Here is a 21724-nt window from a genome sequence, read left to right as displayed (position 1 = left end):
AATGCAATAGCAATAAAACATAGCTTAAAGTATAATTTAACTTTTTTATGACTAACAGTTACAAGTAAAAGTATGTCATTGATACTCTATTCAAACGCAACCCTCAGAAGCCAACACGGCTCCTAAAAGCCAAATAAGTCCAGTGTTATGATTGATAATCTACAGAGACTAGCTAGTCGCCCTTTTTAGCTCTCCTCTCAGCGTTATTGCCTATTGTCTACTTGGGCTTTGTGTCCCTTAGTCGCCTAGTATTTTATCATTATTAATGTTGATGAATATAAAAGAGTACATCGATTACCACATTTGTACTAAAACGGAAGACCTACGAGTAGGGCATATAGATGTTGCCCGGAGCCCCGGGCTCGTAGGAATTTTGAGATAAAATATAGCCTATAGCAATCTTGGATAAGGTATCTTTCAAATGATGAAATAATTTTTGAAATCGGTTCGGTAGTTTCGGAGATTAAACGCCTCAAACATACAAACTCACAAAGTCACAAACTCACAAACGCTTACCTCTTTATAATAATAGTATAGATTACGCAAAGCTCAGGTACTACTAAGGTACACAAAGATTGCCAACGCCAATTTTCAATATTGTTGCAGATTTACGACCAAAAATACCTTCTACGCAATCGTGGTGCGAGTTTAAAGGAAAAAGGAAGTATTTAGTGGATTATCCTAAAAATAATAACACTATTTTAGGTTAGATTCTGCATTATTTGGTCAACTGTGGTCAGAAACTGATATAAACTTGATTTTGACTGAATACCTTACCTAGTCCATATTTTAATAAGTCTTCACGTGCGAAGTGTTCCGAGCTTCTTTTCGACCGTTTACTTGAAAATATTACAGCGTGAGGCGTACCTATCCCATAGTTTTCGAAGCTTTTTTATCTTATGGAAAATGATTTTTCCCAATACTTCGGCACCCGATTGTTCTGTTGTATATTTTCACAAACGAATGCTTACATAATGAAATGATTAATAAAGTACTCTAAAATAAAAGTTTTAATCGACATAGTATAAGGCGGCAACGTTTTTTGGAAACCTAACATACAGTGCTGTATTCTGGCAGGATAAATGTGCAGTAATACTCCCTATTAGTAAGTACTCCGTACGAAGACTTATTGAATCTATGCAGAAGACCCACACAGGTCCATCCACGATTTCAATATAATTAAGCTGGTTGTTGGCAACATTCTGTGCTAATGTCATATTTGACAGCTCATGTCAGCTCAGATCGTTTTATTTATTTTTTAATTCATCCGGCCGACGCGAATCCGATCAGTTTTATTTTATTTACGCATTTAGCACTCGTGTCGTGTTAAACTTAATTGGAATAAAATATTGTAGTAAACTATTTACTTTTTTAAATTATATACTACATCTGGAAAATGTCTACTGATATCAACGAAATTGGGTCACAAAAAGTAAAAAATGTAACAACCGGTGAGGTGAGAAAACTTTTATTTTACAAAGTATGTAGGTGCCTAGGTAGTATGTACCTATCTGAAGAAATTTCGATTTCTAATGTTTGACTTACTTATTGAATATCAAAGTTATGAAAATTGTACAAATAGTTCATTTGCATTGGTTTTTATTGTGTAGATTACTGGATCACCAATTCATACCATTTAGAATGCGTTATAATGTATAAAAAATATCTGTATCATCGCCATCATCCAAGCATGAAGTTTTGCACAACGATTTTATGTTGTAACTGTCTATTCTACGTTGTTAGATAAAGAAGCTACATAATTGGGTTTATTCCATGATTATAAAAGTTTTTAGTGTCAAACCAATTCTTCATCATTTACCTTAGTATTCATTTATTAAGTACCTACCTAACAAAATTATGAGACTAGGCATGAAACAAAACTTGTATATCTCCATTTTTTACTGCTTTGTTTGTGTTTTCTATGTATGCACAAAAATAGTTTAGAGTTAACAAACAAATAAAACTCTATATTCTTGGATAGTTCTCAGAGTATTTCGCATCTGAAACTGCATCAAAAGCCATTTCTTGGTTTAAAAGAAGAAGGAAGCTAGGAATAGACATGGTGGATAACTTTGTTCTATACTACATAATGATTATATTTCACAGAGTGCGGAGCTCCGCAGTTTCTGGCAGGACCAGAATGTGGCCATCATATTCTTCCGTCGCTGGGGGTGCATGCTCTGCAGGCTGTGGGCAAAAGAGGTGCTTATTTTTATTTTAAAGCCCGTAAAAAGGTGCAGAGATGATAAAGTTAAACATTAATGGACCATGTGCGGTGAGGCCCTACCTTTTATTCTTCATGCCTGAGGGTTATGGTCAAGTGGAATGATATGTGCACAATTTTCTTGGCAATATTGATGGATGCAGCTTGCTGAAGGAAAACATTGTGAGGAAACCTACACTCTAGTTAAGTTCACTAGAGTGCTTGTTTCCTCACAATGTGCATTGTTTGGCAATCATGGGTTTCGGGGAATTGGGTGAAATAGTCACAGTGTGAGAGCCAGATGTGAAATTTAAAATTATATTGTATTTCTCAAGAAGCTACAAACTACTTGAATTTCAAACCAACTACAACAAATTAAAATGAGGTATTCTAAATTAGGGCCTGATTCTCATGCAATCAATGGATTGAACTTCTGCGTGGGCATGTAGATTAAATACATTAAAGTATGCACATTTACCTCACTTTTATGTAAGTAAACAAAATGTCAGTTCAATTGTAGATAACCTTTGCCACCATAAAGTGAGAAAAACAATTATAAAAAGTAAGTATGTCTCAAGGCCATGTTTTTTTTACCCACCAAATCAATAGTAATGAGTTTAGTAGTAGGCAGCTGTAGTTTTATTTATGTATTTAGTGGTCACTGAGTACTTCATAGACATATTTCCTATTTAGCCTTATATATCATGTCGTAGGCGTATGAGTTATAGTAAAAGTATTGTTTATAAGCCGCTATGGGTTGAATCTAGGGCGGATCCACACGCCACATACAGGACCTCTATATTAGATCGTTGTTGTTTACAGCTTGGAGAAATCGCGCCAGTGTTGAAGGAGAACAATATAAAGCTCGTGGGAGTGGGCGTCGAGGAAATCGGCTCCAAGGAGTTTGTCGATGGGAAGTTTTTTGATGGAGGTAAGCACTGGGATCAGCCGTGCTAGATTTTTTTTTTGGCAAAGAGGGATTTTGATACCTAAAAAAGTATAACGCGGGTCAAATTATGAATATAATTAAATAGTTATTTTTTATATTTTGTGAAACACAGTAGCTAATTTTATATATGCCAAATTTCAACAATCCGTCCAGTAGATTTTAGTAGAGTGACGTGATAGAGTAACAAACATACACACATACATCCTCTAGTGTGACATGATAGATCAAACATAGGTACATCCACACAAAATTTCGCATTTATAATATTGGTAGGATAACAACATCAAAACCCGTTGACAAACAGGCAAACACGGACGTTGTTATATTCATAAAATATTGAATTGATTTATGTTGACATCGATATTTTAACCCTAATTTGCTTGTGCCAAAGTCCAATGATATTGTACATGATGGTACAAATCGGAAAAATCTATGATTCTCGATTAACAAATCTGTGGGTTATTTTTGGCTTGAAAACACGATAACATCTTATGTATGCGTTATCTTTTCAAATCCGTGATAACTTTGGATATTTCAGTGATATATTCCGCATAGAATGTGTAAAGTCTACACTCCGTGTTTACAAGCTTTTATTTAACTTGCATTGTATGTAAGTATGTATATGTTCGGGTGGAATCTTGTGACTCAATTTTGAAGCAGATATATTCAACCGGTTGTGCTGAAATTATGTACACATGTTTAGTTTGGTTGACAATGCATTAATATGATAAGCGTGACGTGATGATGCATCCAGGAACGTCTCCAGACGAGAGAATTCCTCGACGGTTTACTGCACGAACATGATTTTTTTGTCACGCATCAAATGCAATACGTTCTCTGCTAGCAATCCGTCCAGTAGATTTTGCGTGACAAACATCCTCACAAACTTTCGCATTTATAACATTATTAGCATATTATATATATTATAATACTAGATGTTGCCCGGGGCTTCGCTCCAGTGGGAATTTTGAGATGAAATATAGCCTATAGCAATCTTGGATAATGTACCTTTCTAATGTGAAATTTTTAAAATCGTTTCGGTAGTTTCGGAGATTACCCGCCTCAAACATACAAACTCACAAACGCTTACCTCTTTATAATAATAGTATAGATTAGTAAGGATGTGTGGGAGCATTTCTTGATTTAAAACTGAAAATTATTTAATTCCACATTTCAGATCTGTACTATGTGGAGAACCAGTCGACGTATCAGACCCTCGGATTTAAACGATTCAACTTGGTGACTATCATCACATCTCTGTTCTGGAAGCAATCTCGAGACGCCATCTTTAAAGGCAGAGGAATGGGTATGTAGCTCGATGTATGGTTATTACAAAATACTTTAAAGTGGTTACCTCTATGGCTACGTTCTGGCAGTTATTAGTTTTAAAAATTATATTTCAATTTGAGAAGAGAAGAAAAAAGAAGTGAGAGGACTGGATATGAAAAATCCATTCGTAGTGTGCTTGTGAACCCTAGGGGTTAGGGAGCTACTATGAAGCATAAAACACGTACCACGTGATTGCGTCAACGCGTTTCCTCTTTTTATGTGTACACGATTTGGGAAAAGATACAGCATGTGGACGTTAATAACGTGCTACGTGTTTGCATGTTTCGTGGTAGGCCTTCAGGGTGTTACAAAATATATATAAAACATGTGTCGTATGGTCCCGTCCTGGAATAAGACCACTTTATATCCTCTCGTGGATGTCGTTCTATGTGACTAAGGCATAGCCTTGGCAGTTGATAGGCATCAATAGAATTCCCAATGAGGGTTGCGTCAGACAGACTGCAAGTTGTAAAATCACTTCAGAATCTTCACACTGGACCCAATATATTTGTCCATCGAACCCGATCAGACAAGAAAATGGGCCTAATAAACCTAATAAATCTAAATTTGTTTATTATAACAACTATTTATAACCCACCTGCCCCTTTCATTAATGAATTCTGGATCCGCCATTGTTTTCATTTTTATCACTTTTAAACATCTAAGTATATTTGAGCATAAATAGTATGCTGATATTATCCTTTCTCATTCATAAAAATGTTAAAGCTATGAAGTATGTTCTGTCTCGTTTTGTCATTACCAAACTTTTTAAAGTTCGATAGTGACAAAACATACTTTTAAACTTCTTTATGAATAAGAGAGTAAGTGTATGTAGTAGGTCTTAATAACACAACACAATACGGCAGGACTAGAAAGCGACCTAATTGGCGATGGTTTACAAAATGGCGGCGCGTTCCTTGTCAAAAAGGGCGGGAAACTAACCCGAGCGTTCGTACAGATGGGCCCGGCGGATCACTTGCCTAATGTGGACATTATTGAGGTTATCTTGTGCTAAATGTATTTTTCTGTATGTAGGACTCTAAACCTTTTAACCGCTGTCCGAATATAATATGAAAAATACTTGAAGATAGTTTTGTTTAAACTAGATCCGATCCGCTCCAACAAAGACAAAATTAATACGTGCCAAATGAGATAGAACATTCAAATTAAAAAATTCAATTTAGGATAATATACATTACTTTACTTACTTATAAGTAGATACAAAAGATATTTCTTTTAGTTATTTCTAATACGCGTTTCTTTTGTATGAGCGAAATGAAAGATATGATAAGGCCTATTTATACTGTTCTCCGTCTACGTGGTCTAATAATGATTTTTTTGGATGTGATAATTTTTTAATGTTTGCTGACTTGGAACAGGTAGGTTACCAACCGTAACAAGCATTCCCCTGGGTAAACAAAAAAAAAAAGTAGGTTACCAATGGAATATGATTTTGATTTTAATTTCATAAAAAAAATTCCAAGTCTATTTGGCGCTAGCGTGAAATCATTGTCTAGTGACATCTTAGATTTCGGTATTTTCGTACATATGAAAAATACATTTGGAAAAAACTTACCTAAGTTTTATACCTAACTGCCTTGAGAGCGATTACCACGGGAGCGGAAAAATGGAAATGGAAATTCCGAAATAAATATTGTTAAATTTTTAAACTTACATAGTTTTGAGAAAAAACTGTACTTTTACGCGCACTAAAAATTATAGTGGCCAAATAAAAGCGGTTAAAAGGTGTATTCTTGTATGTAGGACTCGGTGGGGACTTGAAAGGCGACTGGGTGCAAACGGGCGGAGCCCTATTGGTGCAAAAGGGCGGGAATCTGCTGCGCCATTTTGTTCAAACCGGCCCCGGGGACCATCTGTCCAATTTGGACATCTTGAAGGTATTTGTTATTTATTTATATTTAAACTAGGGGAAACATCGTGAGGAAACCTCCACTGGTGATTATTATTATTATATGTGAAATAGAGAAGGCAATGGCAAACCACTCCATTAACAATGCCAAGAAAGTTGTGTGTGTTTCATTCCACGTAATGACCACGACCTTCAGCCATGAGGAATACGACTATGAAGAAGGGGCCCGGCTTCGAACAAAGTCGCTTCCCGCTGTCTATCTGTTCCTATGTATGCTTAGATCTTTAAAACTACGCAACGGATTTTGATGCAGTTTTGTTTTATAGATAAGTGATTCCTGTTGAATCACTTGATTTCGGTTGCTAGTAAATATTACACCTAAACCTTCCTCAGGAATCACTCTATCTCTTGGCGAAAACCGCTTAAAATCCAGAAGTAATTTTTGAGTTTACTTTCATACAGACAGACGTGGCACGACTTCTTTTTATTACCGGATTAAAAAAAAATGTATGATGTTCTCAAATGAATTCAAATCTTTAAGAAATAGACGTCTGATGTATATCATCAAATTTTTCTTTTAAGATTCTTTGAAAATTTTCAGGACTTCGGCCTGGAGAGCGAGTACAAACCTGAGACAATGGCCAATAAGAAACCAGAGGAGTGCTCGGTATGTATATAATTTTAATTTATTTATGAATGAAATTATCATGATCATAACCAATAAAATGTTTGGCGCTCTTTTGTTTTGATAAGTTTTTTTTTCACAATGTTTTTTACTGGCCAGTATTATATTTTGGTTAACATTTTGCGACGACCTCTGTGGCCTGATGGTCAACTGCTACACTGGAGATCCCGGGTTCGAGCCCCGGTCAAGTTAAGATAGAAAATGATATTTTTCAGATTGATGAGTTTTTTTTCTAAATGTTTTTTTATCGGCCAGTTGGCACACACAACTAATTTCGTAATAAAAATTTGGCTTTATGCTATATAATATTTCCCTCCAAATTTCCCGTAGTTAGAATCGAAAACTAACAGTCACCACACTTGAACTCCCCAGACAGATAACAAGAATTAAGTCCTGGCTCGAACTGCTCCAAACTAGCACCGGGCCCATTCACACCATATGGACGGAGCGCCGCTGTAAGTTCACATGGGTGTGATGCACTTTGAAGATTTTAGGGTTACGTTAGTGCGAATAGGCCTCGTTGCCTGAATCTGTTCTATAAACAAAATTGTTTAAATAAAAAATATATATATATAAAATTAAAAAAATATATATTTTACGGCTAGTTCGAAATTGTGTATCTATTGTCACTGTTAAATGCAACGTGCAATTCGGACTTACAAAGATTCTGGACGTGTTTTAAAATTTGAAATATTGTTCTTTTATTGTGTTATTCTTTGTTGAATTATATTTGCGGCTATTAATTATCCACATTTGTTTTTATATTGTGACGATGTTTTTAAACTTAATACGTTATAGATTTGTTTGAGAACGGTTTTGCGTTTGCAATTTTAAACTTTATTTAACAAGAAATATTGTTTATTGAATTTTTATGAAGCTTCTACTTTCGTTTTATAAAAAACTTGTCTGTAGAAAATATATATTTTTATATAAATGTAGTGTCAAGTCTTCATAATGTATACAGCGCATCCGTTTCAGGTGTAATGCGCAAGTCCATGCATACGGAGTGAGAAGGCAATGTGTCGAAAACTCATCACCCAAGGTTTTTTTTGGTCATTTATAAAATTCTGTTAGTCGACTCTTATTCAGCTTAAAAACCGGCATTCAAATATGAGCGTTAAGGTTATGTGTAGTTGATCTATTTTGCTATGAAAGTATAAAATAACATACAACCCATTTAAAGTAAAATGTATCTAAATGATAAGATTTAAGGTCTATGTTTGAATGCTCGTTTTTTGTCATGTTAAATTTCCTTGGGTGTTCAAAATATTTTAGCAAGACTGTATTTATGTTTATGCAATTAAGGTTTTTTTTTTTAAATAAAATTTTCTGTTACAAAAACAACCTAAAATGTCATAAGTTACGTAGAGTTGTATGTAACTTGTGACATTTTAATTTAGTTTTCATTTTATTTTCTGAAACTGGAAAATAAAATGAGAAAAGTGAGACAGTGTGATTACAGGGTACTGTGGCAAAATACACAAAGTAGACAACGCGCGTGTGACACCCTAGGTTTTGCAGGCGTCGGTAGGCTATGGTGACCACTTACCATCAGGTGGGCCACACGCCTGTTTGTCTGCTTGGTATAATATAAATAAAAATTCTTGTATGTGTACTCCATATCAATAAATATTTAATCGCATATATAGTTCCAGGTTTTGTGCTAATACAATTTCGAAATATATTTTGAGGCATTGTGCCTGATTATAACGCTTTAAACAACCGAATGATAGATAGAAACGATTACATAGATAGAAATATATTTTCAAAGTGCTTTCTTATGGCAGCAATATTTCGTTTAGTGTGATATATTTCGGGCATTTACTATTATATAACTGTAGCTTTCATTCCATTCCTAGAGGATTCTTTTTGTTAATATTATGAAAATTATTTGTGTGAAAAATAAAGTATATAAATGTGAATTGTTAAATTTTCAAATTTTAATTCATAATAATATATATATTTATTTATTTAGCATTTATATATTTAAATAATGTTTAGCAATAATATTCAGAACCATTTTTATAATAAACCAAGAACACTGAAAGAAAAAATATGAATAAAACAACCATATATATAACTTGTATAAGTTTTTGTATAGCTACTTGCTAAATATTATTTAAATAGGCTATGAATGTTATGCAGTCTAGACCATAGATAAAAATGAAATTCTAGACGTTATTTTGGGTTAGATTACACAAATTTCAGTTGTAAATACAAACCAAATTTTAAATTGCGGAAGAGTCAAATTTAGTCTCTCTATAGATATATAAAAAAAGTTATTTTTAACAAATTGTGCATTATGTTGGGTGAATTACTAATAATTAAAAAAATAAAATTAAAGTATGTCGTAAACAAGGAAACCAGTTATTGTATATTTATATATTTAAAAAATTGTATTTGTTCAAATTTTGTTTTTTGTTTGTAGATTAGGTACAATGTATTTTTTAAACTTTTTTGAAATAAATGTGAAAATATATGTATATACATGTAGTTTTTTATTTAGTCACCAAATAACAGTCCAAATGTAACTCATATTGCACAATACAATTGACCGTCTTGGCGTGGCGATCCATAGCCTTTTGGAGCAATACAACAAATACAAACCGTGATTACGATTAAACCATCATCAGTATCGATAATATTAATTTGCAATATCGATACTAGCTGTTGTCCGCGACTTGGCCCGCGTAATTTTTCCACGGGAACTGATATTTTTCCGGTATGAATGGTACCCTATATCTATCTACCCTATCCTTTTTCGTACTTCAAACACAATACATGTATGCAAAATTTGAAGATTTGTTGAGTACATAGAGGGAGAAGAGCTAACAAGCAAACTTACTTTCGCATTTATAATATACTTGTAGGTATTATTGATAATATCGATACTATTGTTTATTCTCAAACTATCGATAGTCTATCGAAACGCAACCGTTAGTTGACTATCGAGCAGCAACAACTTGGAAAATAGACAATAACTACGCCTACGACTTTAATGTTTTTTAAATATTATGGAACACTAGCATTTAAAATTCAAAATGGTGGTGATTAAAGTTAACCATAGAACACCTAGGCATGTATTTAATAAGTACTTGGAGTACCTATTAGTACCTAGGTAAACCACTGGCGTTCCACGGGTAAGAAAGGATAATTTCGTTACAGCTTTTAGCCGAATCACGTCTATTCCCCAGCGGCAAAATAGAACCTCGGGCGAAAGGCCATTCGTATTTAGTATGCAATCGTTGCGAGTCGAAAATATATAAGTTCACTGAAAGTTTGGTGTCATCTTGCAACCTTACATACCTGCGGTGTATACACATCAAGGCATAAGATGAAGCGGAATAAATGGACGAAATAGCGATTCTGTAATCCATACTTCTATACTAATATTATAAATGTGAAAGTCGTTTGTCCGTCTTTCACGACAAAACGCAACATTGGTTTCATGTGACTTTTGATGTGGAGATTGTTGGGGAGCTGAAAAGTGGCATAGGTTACTTTCTGTCGCGGGCGAAGCCGCGGGTAACTAGTAAATAATAATGCCCTAGTAAGAATGTAGTAAACAGATATCTACTACCTAATTTTTACAAGCTTTTATTTAGTGATTGATGCGTGAAAATATAGCGATTTTGATCAATTTGGTATATAGTTGATGCGAGAAACTGGTTTCTTTTCATGGTGCGAACAATACACCTTCGAATCTTTCCGCTCAGCGCTCATAGCTTGCTTCTCAGGTAGGGTCAAGTTATTTTCAATTACAATTCGCTTCCCGTCGAGGTCAATACCGGCGCGTGCGCAGACTTTGTAGATATTCAACAGTTAGTAAACAGGTGAGTAATGCAAGATTTGTATCGGGGTAAATGATAGGTGTTGATGAATTCAAAATTACTCCCATATGTAGGTACATTTTTAGTATTTATAAATTTAGGCGCGTCGCAAGGGCGCCATTTAATTTAGAGGCGGGGTGCGATTTATTCCTCTGGCTCAATTTAATCAACTGCCAGATTCGTAAGTAACAGTAAGTGTATGTATGTGTATGGTTTCAAAAAAGGTAAGTAATTTGAATAAACAGTGGCGCCCTCCGGGATTTGGCACATCTCTTACTTCCGTTTTCGTAAAAATTTTGAAGAATTAAGTATTACGCAACTGCATAAGGCCAAACATAATTTTTTGCCCTTGTTTTTTTTTTGGATTTTTTGTGTTTGTAGGATTGTAGCATGCTCTCCTCATGATGACCCTCTATCGATCGCCGAGCCAGCGGAGTAAGTAAACTGTCTAAAAAACTAAATCGATTGTGCCTGTCAGAGTAATAAGGGAGCGCCGAAAACGCCAGCACCGCCCCTTTATATCTAGCACCCTGGGCGTTCACCCAACCAAGCTCTACTCTAAAGTCTGCATTAACTAGTTGGATGGACTTCGGTTACTTAATATTTATTTTTTAATTTAGTAAGTATGAATGCAGTCTGGAGTCATATAATTCATTGGAAATGATCCAACAATTGAACGTGTTGTAACACTTGGCAGAGGCTGGAAGAATCTTATTTAGTGCCAAGTTATTATCTAAGTAGTTTAAACAACTATTCATATAACTTCGCTTTGTTTACTACCTTAAACAGGCGGACAATCCATAGATGGGTTTATTCCCAGTATTTTTCCAATTTCTTCCCAAAAAGTCTGATGCAGTAGCAATCTCTAGGTCCACCTGATGGTGCGTCGTCGCTTATGCAGGCTCCACATTTATCGTCAAACTCTGACAGATGGCGATGCGAATACATGAACATTGCGCAGTTTGTATGAGTGCTTTAATTTACTGCAATGAAATATTTGACGACCTCGGTGGCGCAGTGGTAAAGTGCTTGCTTCTGAACCAAGAGGTCCCGGGTTCGATCCCCGGTCGGGTCATGATGGGAAATGATCTTTTTCTGATTGGTCCGGGTCTTGGATGTTTATAATATGTATTTGTTATAAAATATAGTATCGTTGAGTTAATATACCATAACACAAGTCTCGAACTTTGGGGCTAGCTCAATCTGTGTGATTTGTCCTAATATATTTATTTATTTAAAGATCAGCTACGTATGCCGAGTCTGCCAAAGTTTGGCGAACTGTTCGTGGATAGGGAGCCGGTATTACAGACGCCTGTTCGTGGATAGGGAGCCGGTATTACAGACGCCTGTTCGTGGATAGGGAGCCGGTATTACAGACGCCTGTTCGTGGATAGGGAGACGGTATTACAGACGCCTGTTCGTGGATAGGGAGCCGGTATTACAGACGCCTGTTCGTGGATAGAGAGCCGGTATTACAGACGCCTGTTCGTGGATAGGGAGCCGGTATTACAGACGCCTGTTCGTGGATAGAGAGCCGGTATTACAGACGCCTGCAACACCGGGTTGTCACACGCGCGTTGCCTACTTTGTGTCCTGTGGATCTTTTGCCACAGTACCCTGTAATCACACTGTCTCTCTCGCCCTTCAAACCGGAACACAACAATGCAAGCACTGCTGTTTGGCGGCTGATATAGATGACAGTGATACGACCTTTTTACCAATATCTAACTCTTTTTTAAACTGATGTCTGAGCCTGATGCATTTCGACATGCATACAATGTGCAATCGTTACCTGCATCACATGGTTTTCTCTGGGGGCTATGACGCAGGCAAGTTTGTGGTCGGCGTTAAAAATAAACCTTACATTTTTTAAAGATTTAGCTGTGATTTAACAACCACCTTCCTTGGAAATGCTATTATTGTCAAGGCTGTGTGTCCTTTAGTTACCTCGTGTGACACATAGTATATGGAGATATTTTGTTCGATTCTGTTATACAGTATTAAGTATAGCTAATAGTATAACTTGATGGGTTAACTTAAAAAAATAATATTTACGCCCTTTAATGAAAAATGTGTAAATTGGATTTAATTTAAGGATGAATCCACTCAGCATTTTAATTATGTCGAAACTAAAACGCAACAGACACTTTGGAGCCGCTAGGCGTGTTCAAAATTACAAAAGGGTCATTTGAAAAGTACTAAAGAATGACAATAGTTTTGGAAGAAATCACGTCTCTAAAAAGCTTATTCTGGAGCATAATATTGACCATGTTTATTTTCTCTCTTTAGAATGTATTTCTATTGAAATTATAGAGTTGAATTAAAACTTTTAGTGATGGTAATATTATGGTGGATTGGTGTAAAATGTAGGTGGTACAGAAAAGTAATTGGTTTGATGTTGTTACAGAATGATTAAAATGGTTGATGTCATGCTATGAGCACCCGGGCGGATGGCACAGCCAAGAATACAACCGTGAATAACCGAGGATGGGAGAGAGAACATACCACGATCTTACAATTTTTTTTTCGGGGTTTCGCTCCCCTACCTATGTAATTTCGGATGGAATTTCGGGATAAAAAGTACTTACTAATTCCAGATTATAGTCTACCCGTGTACCATTTAATAACAATTCGTCTAGTATATTTCGAACAAACATACATCCTTTCGCATTTATCATATTAGTAGATAGGATTAAGGAAATAGTGACCAATAGACAAGTTATAATATGTACTTTCTAATGAAATCAATTATCTGATGTAGCATAATCTTTCTTTTAAAACTATAAAAATGACACAGTATTTTTGTACTTTTCGCTAATGAAAAGAAATTATGGCGCTAGTGTGCGTGTTTGGTTAGCCCAGTCTAAGTGGGTGTATATCTGTAGTCACTCTATTTTACAATATCGGTAAGGTCGATTTTGCATGCGTCTTGAATGATAAATATACAATTGTCTATAAAACCATTGCGCGCGCGCAGGGTGCAAGCGAAAGTGTTCGAAAATGAAGGTGATTACACGTTTGTTTTGTGTTATTTTTTGTGATCTGTGAATTTTAATTTAAAAGAATAGTGATTGTGATAATGTGCGTCAGATTTTTAAGCTGCAGATGCATTTGCAGCAATACAGCCTAAATTTATAATAGAATAATATACTCATCACATATAAAATGTACAGGGTGACATTTTATACATCGGCATACCAAATATTGTTCAATATCATGCACCCTGTATAGAAAGTTGTTTGTCACGTTCACGGCTAAACTGCTGGGCCGATTTTGACGAAATTTGGAACAAATATAGTTACCTAGCTATAGATGTCATCCGCAGCTATATTTTACCTCGAGTCTCGAGTATATCTATTCTAAATGTCATAAAAATTGGCCCAACGTTAGCAGTGAAAATGTGAGAGGCAGACAGACAGACTTCAACATTTATAATATTAGTATGGTTAAATGCGTGCAGAGCAATAGCGTTAAGTATAACAGAGAGAGAAAGAGAGAGAACGCTATTATAACTGCTACTTGTTTGATTTCTGAAATAGCGTCTCTTTTTTTTACTGCTTTCTTTGTATGTTTTTATTGTGCAATAAGAGTTTACAAACAAGCGTATTTGTAGGCATTGTTGGCTGTGGTTCCTTTAATCCTGAGCGTGGTGGCGGAGTCCCCCGCCCCCTACCCCCCGAGCGGGTTCAGACCCAATGGACCTGCGTTTGAACTCCCACAGAGACAGCCTCAGGTAAGAAAGAAAGAAAATATGTTTATTCGACAAAAAAAGACTTATTAATTCATATCGAAAGTGTTATTAGTAACACTGGTGTCAGATTCTGACATGAAGTATCATGTCAGATGCCTTTAGGCTTATCTGTTTAAAAATTTAAAATTAATAATTAGGTACATAAGTTTTTGTCGAATGTTGCTGTGGTAGAAACCAAATTGACAAAAAATAAATCTGACATCGGAAAATGAAATAATAATAAAAGTTCACGTCGAATTGAGAACCTCCTTTTTTAAGTATGTTATAAATAGAGTTTATATTGACTTAACTTTACAAAAAAAAACATTTTTGTCACACATTAGGGAGATTTTATTGCATTCAACGCGTGACAAGAAAATCATGTCTGTCGTGCAGTAAATCGTTGAGGTGTTCCCTCGTTGGGAGCAGATCCTGGATACACTTACATATTTTCACTTTTTCCTTTATCTGTATCGTAAGCTTTAACTTGTTGCCTTTCATGTTTCTCGGAAATATCCTTCTATTATATGCTCAACATATCCTCGACAATGCATTTCAAAATCAAATGATTTTGAAATGCGATCTTGAGGATCCTACTCCTTGTCACACGACGTTACAATTCGTGAATCACAAGGCACCTCCTCGGCTTTTATGATGTATGACGTCATTTATGTTTGCCTCCTAACTCATAATTAATATTCCAGAACACACAACAACAATACCTTCCACCCTTGGACCCTCGCAGGCCAGCTCCTGAAGACCCATACTCCGGGTCCGATGACGCTGATGTATCAGTTCAAGGCTTGCCAACGCAAGAGCAGCTGCCAATTTTTCAACCATCGCCTATAAACGGCCAGCAGTATGTTGGACCAGCCCTGCAAAAAGATCTGAAGAATTTAGACGACAGTTACAGGCAACAACAGGTAAGTATCTTTTATCTTTTTTCTCTGTCCTTCTAAACCGTTGCTACCGATCTTGAAGATCTTTAATTGTCGGACTATCGTCATCATCTCAGCTATTTTCTGCCATCTATTGAGCATAGGCCTCTTTCTTTCATACCAACCTTCTCTATTTACCACCAGCATTACCATAAGCTGAAATAATCTGAAGATAAGTAAAAAAAATAAACTAAAGATTTTAAAAGTTTTGGTGCACTTCTACGAGTTATAATTGTATTTGTGTTAACTGCATTATTTTTTCAGTATCAACTACAACAGGAGAAATACCGAGAATACGAGAGGCAAAGACAACTAGAAGCTCAAGCGAATAAACCAATTGCTCCCAGACAATTTGGACGGACTACTTCGCGACCTGAAACCTCTACTACTCAAAACGAAGATAATAAAACAACAACTGAAGCTATTGAATTAAACGAAGGAGAAACTCTTGATGATGACTCAAAGAAAGTCACCGTTGAAGTATCAAAACAAAAGCTACAAGAATATCCCGGGGAATTTTACTTGAGCTCTTTGGCTCAATTACAGTTGCAACCTCAATTCGCTCCATTCCAAATAAGTCAATTAAGAGCACCACTGATCGTTCAACCAGGATTTTCTCAAAAGCAAGTAGCAGGCTATGATGCTCAGACTCATTTTGCTGCTTTGCCTTCAGTTTTAGCTCAAAAGCAACTTTTCGAACAGAGTCAACAACAAGTAAATCAACAGTATACAGCTCCCATCCAGCCGTTGGATCAACAGCAATTCATAGCTCCAGTAAACCAATATCAACCTTTAATTCAGCCGCAAACGCCTGAAATACAAGCCTTCCCGCAGATTCAGGCACAGCCAGTAGTGTTACAACCTCAATCAGTTAACCAACCACAGTTTTATGCTCAACCCACATCTGATACTGAACAGGTAGAAGAGAAAGAACAAGTACAGCCTCAACCTCAGTTTGTTTTTCAAACACAACAGGGATATCCTCAACAAGGCTATCAGCCTCAAGCAGCCTATCAACCACAATCAGGTTTCCAGCCACAGCTAGCATACCAACCCCAATACCCACAACCAAATGTAGAACAGAATTACCCCCAAGTTCAATACGTTAATTATCCTACTCAAGATTTGGCTCAATATCAACCTCAGTTGTTACAACAGCCTCAATTTCTTCAACAACAAGCGCAGTTTGGTCAACAACAAGGACAAGGACAAGGACAAGACGCATTTCTTCAGAGCGGCCTAGACGTGAACCAAGAAGGCAATGGTGTGGAACAGGATGATAAAGAAGGTTCAGACGATGGTAACCAAGGTGTTACGGCTACAGCGGTGGCCACCGCCTTTGGAACTAGGTGAGTTACTTGTTTTATGTCTTTCCTCTCTTTCTTCTAGTTGAACCCGGGACCTCCGGTATAGCAGTCCGGCATGATGACCATTAGTGGTCTATAAATAACATTTATTTAAAATACTTAACTTTATTTAAAGTACTTACTTAAAATTATATACTTGCTTATTAATACTAATTAAATTTTCCATGTCAAAATACAAACCAACTTCAGAATTGTTTCTTATTATCTCAACGTAAAAGAAATTTCGTAAAATAACACGGAGGCGAAATTACAAAATACACAAGTATTTTGCTCAATTCAGATCTTAAGAAAGCTCCTGGCCTCAACCTATTGAATAATTAATCGAATCAGGATCCTGTTACCGATTCATTCATTACACAATTAACATTTGAACGTGACTTTGGCTGTTAGGTAGGTGTCAATTTGAAGTAGGCTGCGGTGAAGTTTTTTGCGCCGCTTCTTCACCTGCGCTTTGGAAGTCGGTAAACTTAGTTTTAAGCATTGTTTTGTCGTCAGTAAGTGATGTATATCATCCTAAGTTGAATTTGAAGTCTGGAGCACGATTCTAATGTAATGGAAGTTCATCGATTTTCTCCAATATTTTCCAAAGTCAACAAAATCTTTATACAAAAAGATATGATTGATTAAACTTTTCGATTGTTATTTTCTGTGAAAACAGAACCGTGTTTAAACTTTGAAAAAACCCTCAGAAAATTGATGAAATGAACATCGATCGCTTGAAAATCGGAGCCTTAACAAAGTTAGATCATACATAATAGTGAATCAATAGTGTTTCAATAACTTTGTACCAGATTTTAAGGGGAGAGTTATGTAGTTTCTCTCTCATCCGAATTTTCGAAGTTGTTTTGTTGTTAAGTATAACTTACTTACAAATTATTTTGGTTGGAAAAAATATCGCAAGTGGCGTCGTCCTAAAATAGGATTCTCCATATCTTCCCGTGGGTGTTGTAGGAGGTGACAAACTGATAGGCTACAATAGCATTACCAATTAGGGTCAGGCTGGTTGTAAATTCGCAGCTAAATTATCAAACATAATTTTTATTTTATTTCTTATGCTAACCCCGGGTTTCGCGGCGTCACAACCCCGAAAAGATTTAATGAAAAACATTTTCTATTAATGGAATTGAATATGAATCGAGACTGTTTCTGATAAAGAGCTTATTATTTCCGCCGTCGTATGGAATTGCCTGTAATCCCAAATTAATAGGATTCAGTTTAAACCTTCGTTCGTACGAGCGCTTTTTGACACGCTATAAAATCTTGCAATGATTGTCAGTTTAATTCACTAGTGTGTATGCGACTACATCGCCATCTAATTAGTTAATCGTTTAAGTCAAATGCCTTCAGGGGACCAGTGTTAGTAATAACGCACTCCATAAGAAAGAAAAAAGGTATACGAACGTATACGAGTATGGAATATGTATTCGTTTATCTGTTAACAGGTTTGCTATTTTTTCAATCGCATTTATGTGCCAAAACCGTTTTAAAACCGCCTACGTTGAGAGTTTTTGTAACTCTTGTGTGAACAATGCTTTTCTGTGAAATGAAATATGCAATGGAAGTTAAAATCAAGCAAACATTGTAATGTGAAAACGTTATTTTTTTATGTTTATTCAGTATTTACGACTACAGTCTGTTAAAGTCTCGCGTCAATATCTGGAATTCTCAATTAATGGGCCACGTTGTTGTTGTTATCAGTGACTGTAGCGCAGCGTATTCGAATTTTTGAGTGCGGTCCCTATAGGTATTAATTTTGTATCGTGTTCTTAAAAATGGAAAATTCTCCTCCGTCATACATTATATCAACTAAATTTACTATAAATTTTTAATTCAGTTTGGATAGAACAAAATCTTAAAAAGCGCTTACCACCTATTTATTATGCTCAATATTTTTTTACGGGTTAGACAAAGCGAAGACTTGCGAAATTACAAAGCTAAAGCTTTATGGTGAAGATTATATAAGGTTACTAGCCTGTGCGGGATAAATGCTATCAAAAACATGCTGTAAAAAAACCCAAGTCCCGCAGCTCAATTTTTCTACCGTAAAAGTTTGTGAAATCCATGTAATAACAAGTCGGTTAATTTATTTAGTCCCTACTTAAGGGACCTTCTGTTATTACGTAAGTTATTATCATATCAATATTAAAATTTTTTTGGTTTTAAATAAATAAATAATGTGGATAAAATAGGAAGCCTGAAAATTCAGGCGTCCTGTATATTTTATTATTATTATTATTTCCCGAAGTTATTGCGGTTCGAAATTGGCCTGAATTGCTTCGAGAAAAGGATGGTACGGTCGTGCCGATTTTTTTGCTCGACTTGTGGATATTTATTATAAAATTAAATAAACTTGTTTTTTAAGGACCCAGCCTCGGGTACAATATGGCGTTCCGTCCCCACGAGTGCAGGCAGATCCGCGGTACCAAGCTACCACAGAAGGTACTCTTGATGTAAGTAATCCACATGAGTAGTAGTGGAAATAAATATTAATAAACATATAATTATGTACAAATCATACATATTGAGCTAGCCCCAAAGTAAGTTCGAGACCGAGACTATTTTTATGGCATATTGGCTCAATGGTCTATCCTTATCCGTCATCTGCCGCGTCTGTCTGTTCGCGATAAATTCAAAAACTACTACACGGATTCTCATGCGGTTTTCACCAATATATAGTTGTGATTCCTGAAGAAGGTTTAGGTGTACAATGTTATGTTTTTACCCGAGCTAAGCCGGGACGGGCCGCTAGTATATCATAATTATAATATTTCCAGGTCAATCTGAAAAAGACATTTTAACAACATGGACATAACTAATAACAATCGATGCGCTTCGGTCAAATTTCAAATTTTCGGTTGAATTTGATCAAATTGCACCGAAATTAGTGTTTTTTTTTAATTATTCAACAGGCAACTACAGTTGACAGCCCAGTGGTAGCGGAAGCCACTGCCGTGGCCAGTCCTGGGTCGAAAAGAAAGAGTGCTAAGTTGAGGTAATAAGATTAATTCAGGGTATAATATGTAAAACATATTTTTAACTCAAATTTTAATCGCTTTCTGTTTTACTGCTCACTGGTTGAGAGTTTAAGTATACTAAAAATATCGGGTGGCCACCATATTCTTTTAGTTAATTGTGGCGACTGTGTCCAATAAAGTCTATTATATATTACAGCATAAATAATAATAAATAAATAAATAATGAACATTAGGCCACAGAAGTCGTTAAGTGTACGGCGTGAGTCGTGCCCCTCCTCTCCACGTAACTGTATATCACAGCCAAACTTATTGATTTTCCACCCTATTTACCCATTCTAGTAATACTTAAAACTCCATCATAACCCGGTCGGGTCATAATAGAAAATGATATTTTTCTAATTGGCCCGGGTCTTGGATGTTTATCTATATATGTATTTGTTATAAAATATAGTATCGTTGAGTTAGTATCCTATAACACAAGTCCCAACCTTACTTTGGGGCTAGCTAAATCTATGTGATTTGTCCTAATATATTTATTTATAGATGTTGCCCGGGACTTCGCTTCCGTGGGCATTTTGAGATAAAATATAGCCTATAACAATCTTGGGTAATGTACCTTTCTAATGGTGAGAGAATTTTTGAAATCGGTTCGGTAGTTTCGGAGATTAACCGCCTCAAACATACAAACTCACAAACTCACAAACACCTTTATAATAATAGTATAGATTTATAACTTGTAACTATGCGGCAATGAAGTAAAAGAATTGATTATAACGCGATAATGGCATTAGTGTTACCTAGTTGGCATTTTTGCCATGTTCTTTTGTAAGTAATTGAACATGCTTTAAGGGGCAATATATAATGTATATGCTGTACATATCCATTTGGCAACAGTAGATAGTGATATGAATTTCAACAATGGTCCCTCTTGATGTTTGATTGCGTATTTACGTACCATTGTTTGTGCCTACCAGCGATGAATTTAAAATTTCTTTTTTATTGTTTCCATAGTAAATAGGCTTTTATACTAAGTTTTTAAGTTTGGCATTTGGGATCGATGCCTTGGTTATTAATAAATTAGTTGCAAAAATGACTTCATGTATTTTTGCAGCAAAACATTAGTTGTTCTAAGTTTAATTGTTAAAACAAATATTTATTTATTTTATGCTACAAATAAATATATTTCTACAATTTAACATAAACGTGCTAAACGTTCAAGGCTACTCAACGAGATACAAAAGTTAAGTGAAGAGTGTCGCTGCTGTTGAATGTCGGGTTTTGAATTTCGGTCGCAATCCTTGTCGATCTGTACTATGATGCTTCATAAGTTTCTATTTATTATGACTCTTGAAAACTCTCATACAAGCTGCGCAATATACGTTCGTTCGTTCATTCGTTCTCCGCCATGTCTGATTCCGGCAAATAGCTTGCATTACATTTGTATAATGTTACGATGTATTTATATCTCAACATCGAGTCGATTCGAAGTGAGACGCAGCGAACCAATCACATTGCTCCATTGCGACGCAACGACATCCACACTGCAATGTGATTGATTCGCTGTAAAGTGAAATGTATAACCCCGCACTAAGGCCTTTAATTACGACGTTTTTTTTCCAGAAACAGAAGACTTCGTCCCGTTTTCACTCTGGACAAGTCAGGACATCTGGTGTTGGCGGAGCAAAATTAAAATATAAATTAAAATAATAAATTTAATTTATTGATAAAACCGACAATATATATATATATATATTTCATGATTCTCATGTTGTCAACAATCCGAATACACACACACACACACACATATATATATATATATATATATATATATATATATATATATATATA

The 21724-nt window shown here is 35.7% G+C and overlaps 2 protein-coding genes across 5 annotated transcripts; both read left to right on the top strand.

Annotated features, from left to right (window-relative positions):
- Positions 1-1243: 1243 nt before the first annotated feature.
- Positions 1244-9523, top strand: LOC128681078 (prostamide/prostaglandin F synthase-like). 3 transcript variants are annotated; one of them, XM_053764663.2, is made up of 7 exons: positions 1248-1456; positions 2107-2202; positions 3026-3134; positions 4330-4458; positions 6246-6379; positions 6953-7018; positions 7413-9523. In XM_053764663.2, the coding sequence occupies exons 1-7, from the start codon at positions 1397-1399 to the stop codon at positions 7509-7511; spliced, it is 693 nt and encodes a 230-aa protein (XP_053620638.1). In that variant the 5' UTR covers positions 1248-1396; the 3' UTR covers positions 7512-9523. The 3 variants fall into 3 exon arrangements, with proteins under 3 accessions (XP_053620640.1, XP_053620638.1, XP_053620639.1); XM_053764664.1 differs by having other exon boundaries at positions 1250-1456; positions 7409-9523; XM_053764665.2 differs by lacking the exons at positions 6246-6379; positions 6953-7018; positions 7413-9523 and adding an exon at positions 5348-5511 and having other exon boundaries at positions 1244-1456.
- Positions 9524-13777: 4254 nt separating this feature from the next.
- On the top strand, positions 13778-21641 carry LOC128681075 (transcription factor SPT20 homolog). Of its 2 annotated transcripts, none has more exons than XM_053764660.1 (7): positions 13778-13872; positions 14480-14599; positions 15301-15519; positions 15799-16883; positions 19264-19351; positions 19811-19893; positions 21503-21641. In XM_053764660.1, the coding sequence occupies exons 1-7, from the start codon at positions 13867-13869 to the stop codon at positions 21564-21566; spliced, it is 1665 nt and encodes a 554-aa protein (XP_053620635.1). In that variant the 5' UTR covers positions 13778-13866; the 3' UTR covers positions 21567-21641. The 2 variants fall into 2 exon arrangements, with proteins under 2 accessions (XP_053620635.1, XP_053620633.1); XM_053764658.2 differs by having other exon boundaries at positions 21497-21633.
- The last annotated feature ends 83 nt before the right edge of the window (positions 21642-21724 follow it).

This window comes from Plodia interpunctella, chromosome 26 (genome assembly GCF_027563975.2).
Source record: "Plodia interpunctella isolate USDA-ARS_2022_Savannah chromosome 26, ilPloInte3.2, whole genome shotgun sequence".
In the NCBI taxonomy this organism is placed as follows: Eukaryota; Metazoa; Arthropoda; class Insecta; order Lepidoptera; family Pyralidae; genus Plodia; species Plodia interpunctella.
Note: the sequence above shows the minus strand (reverse complement) of the source record. Positions and strands in the feature narration are given on the sequence as shown.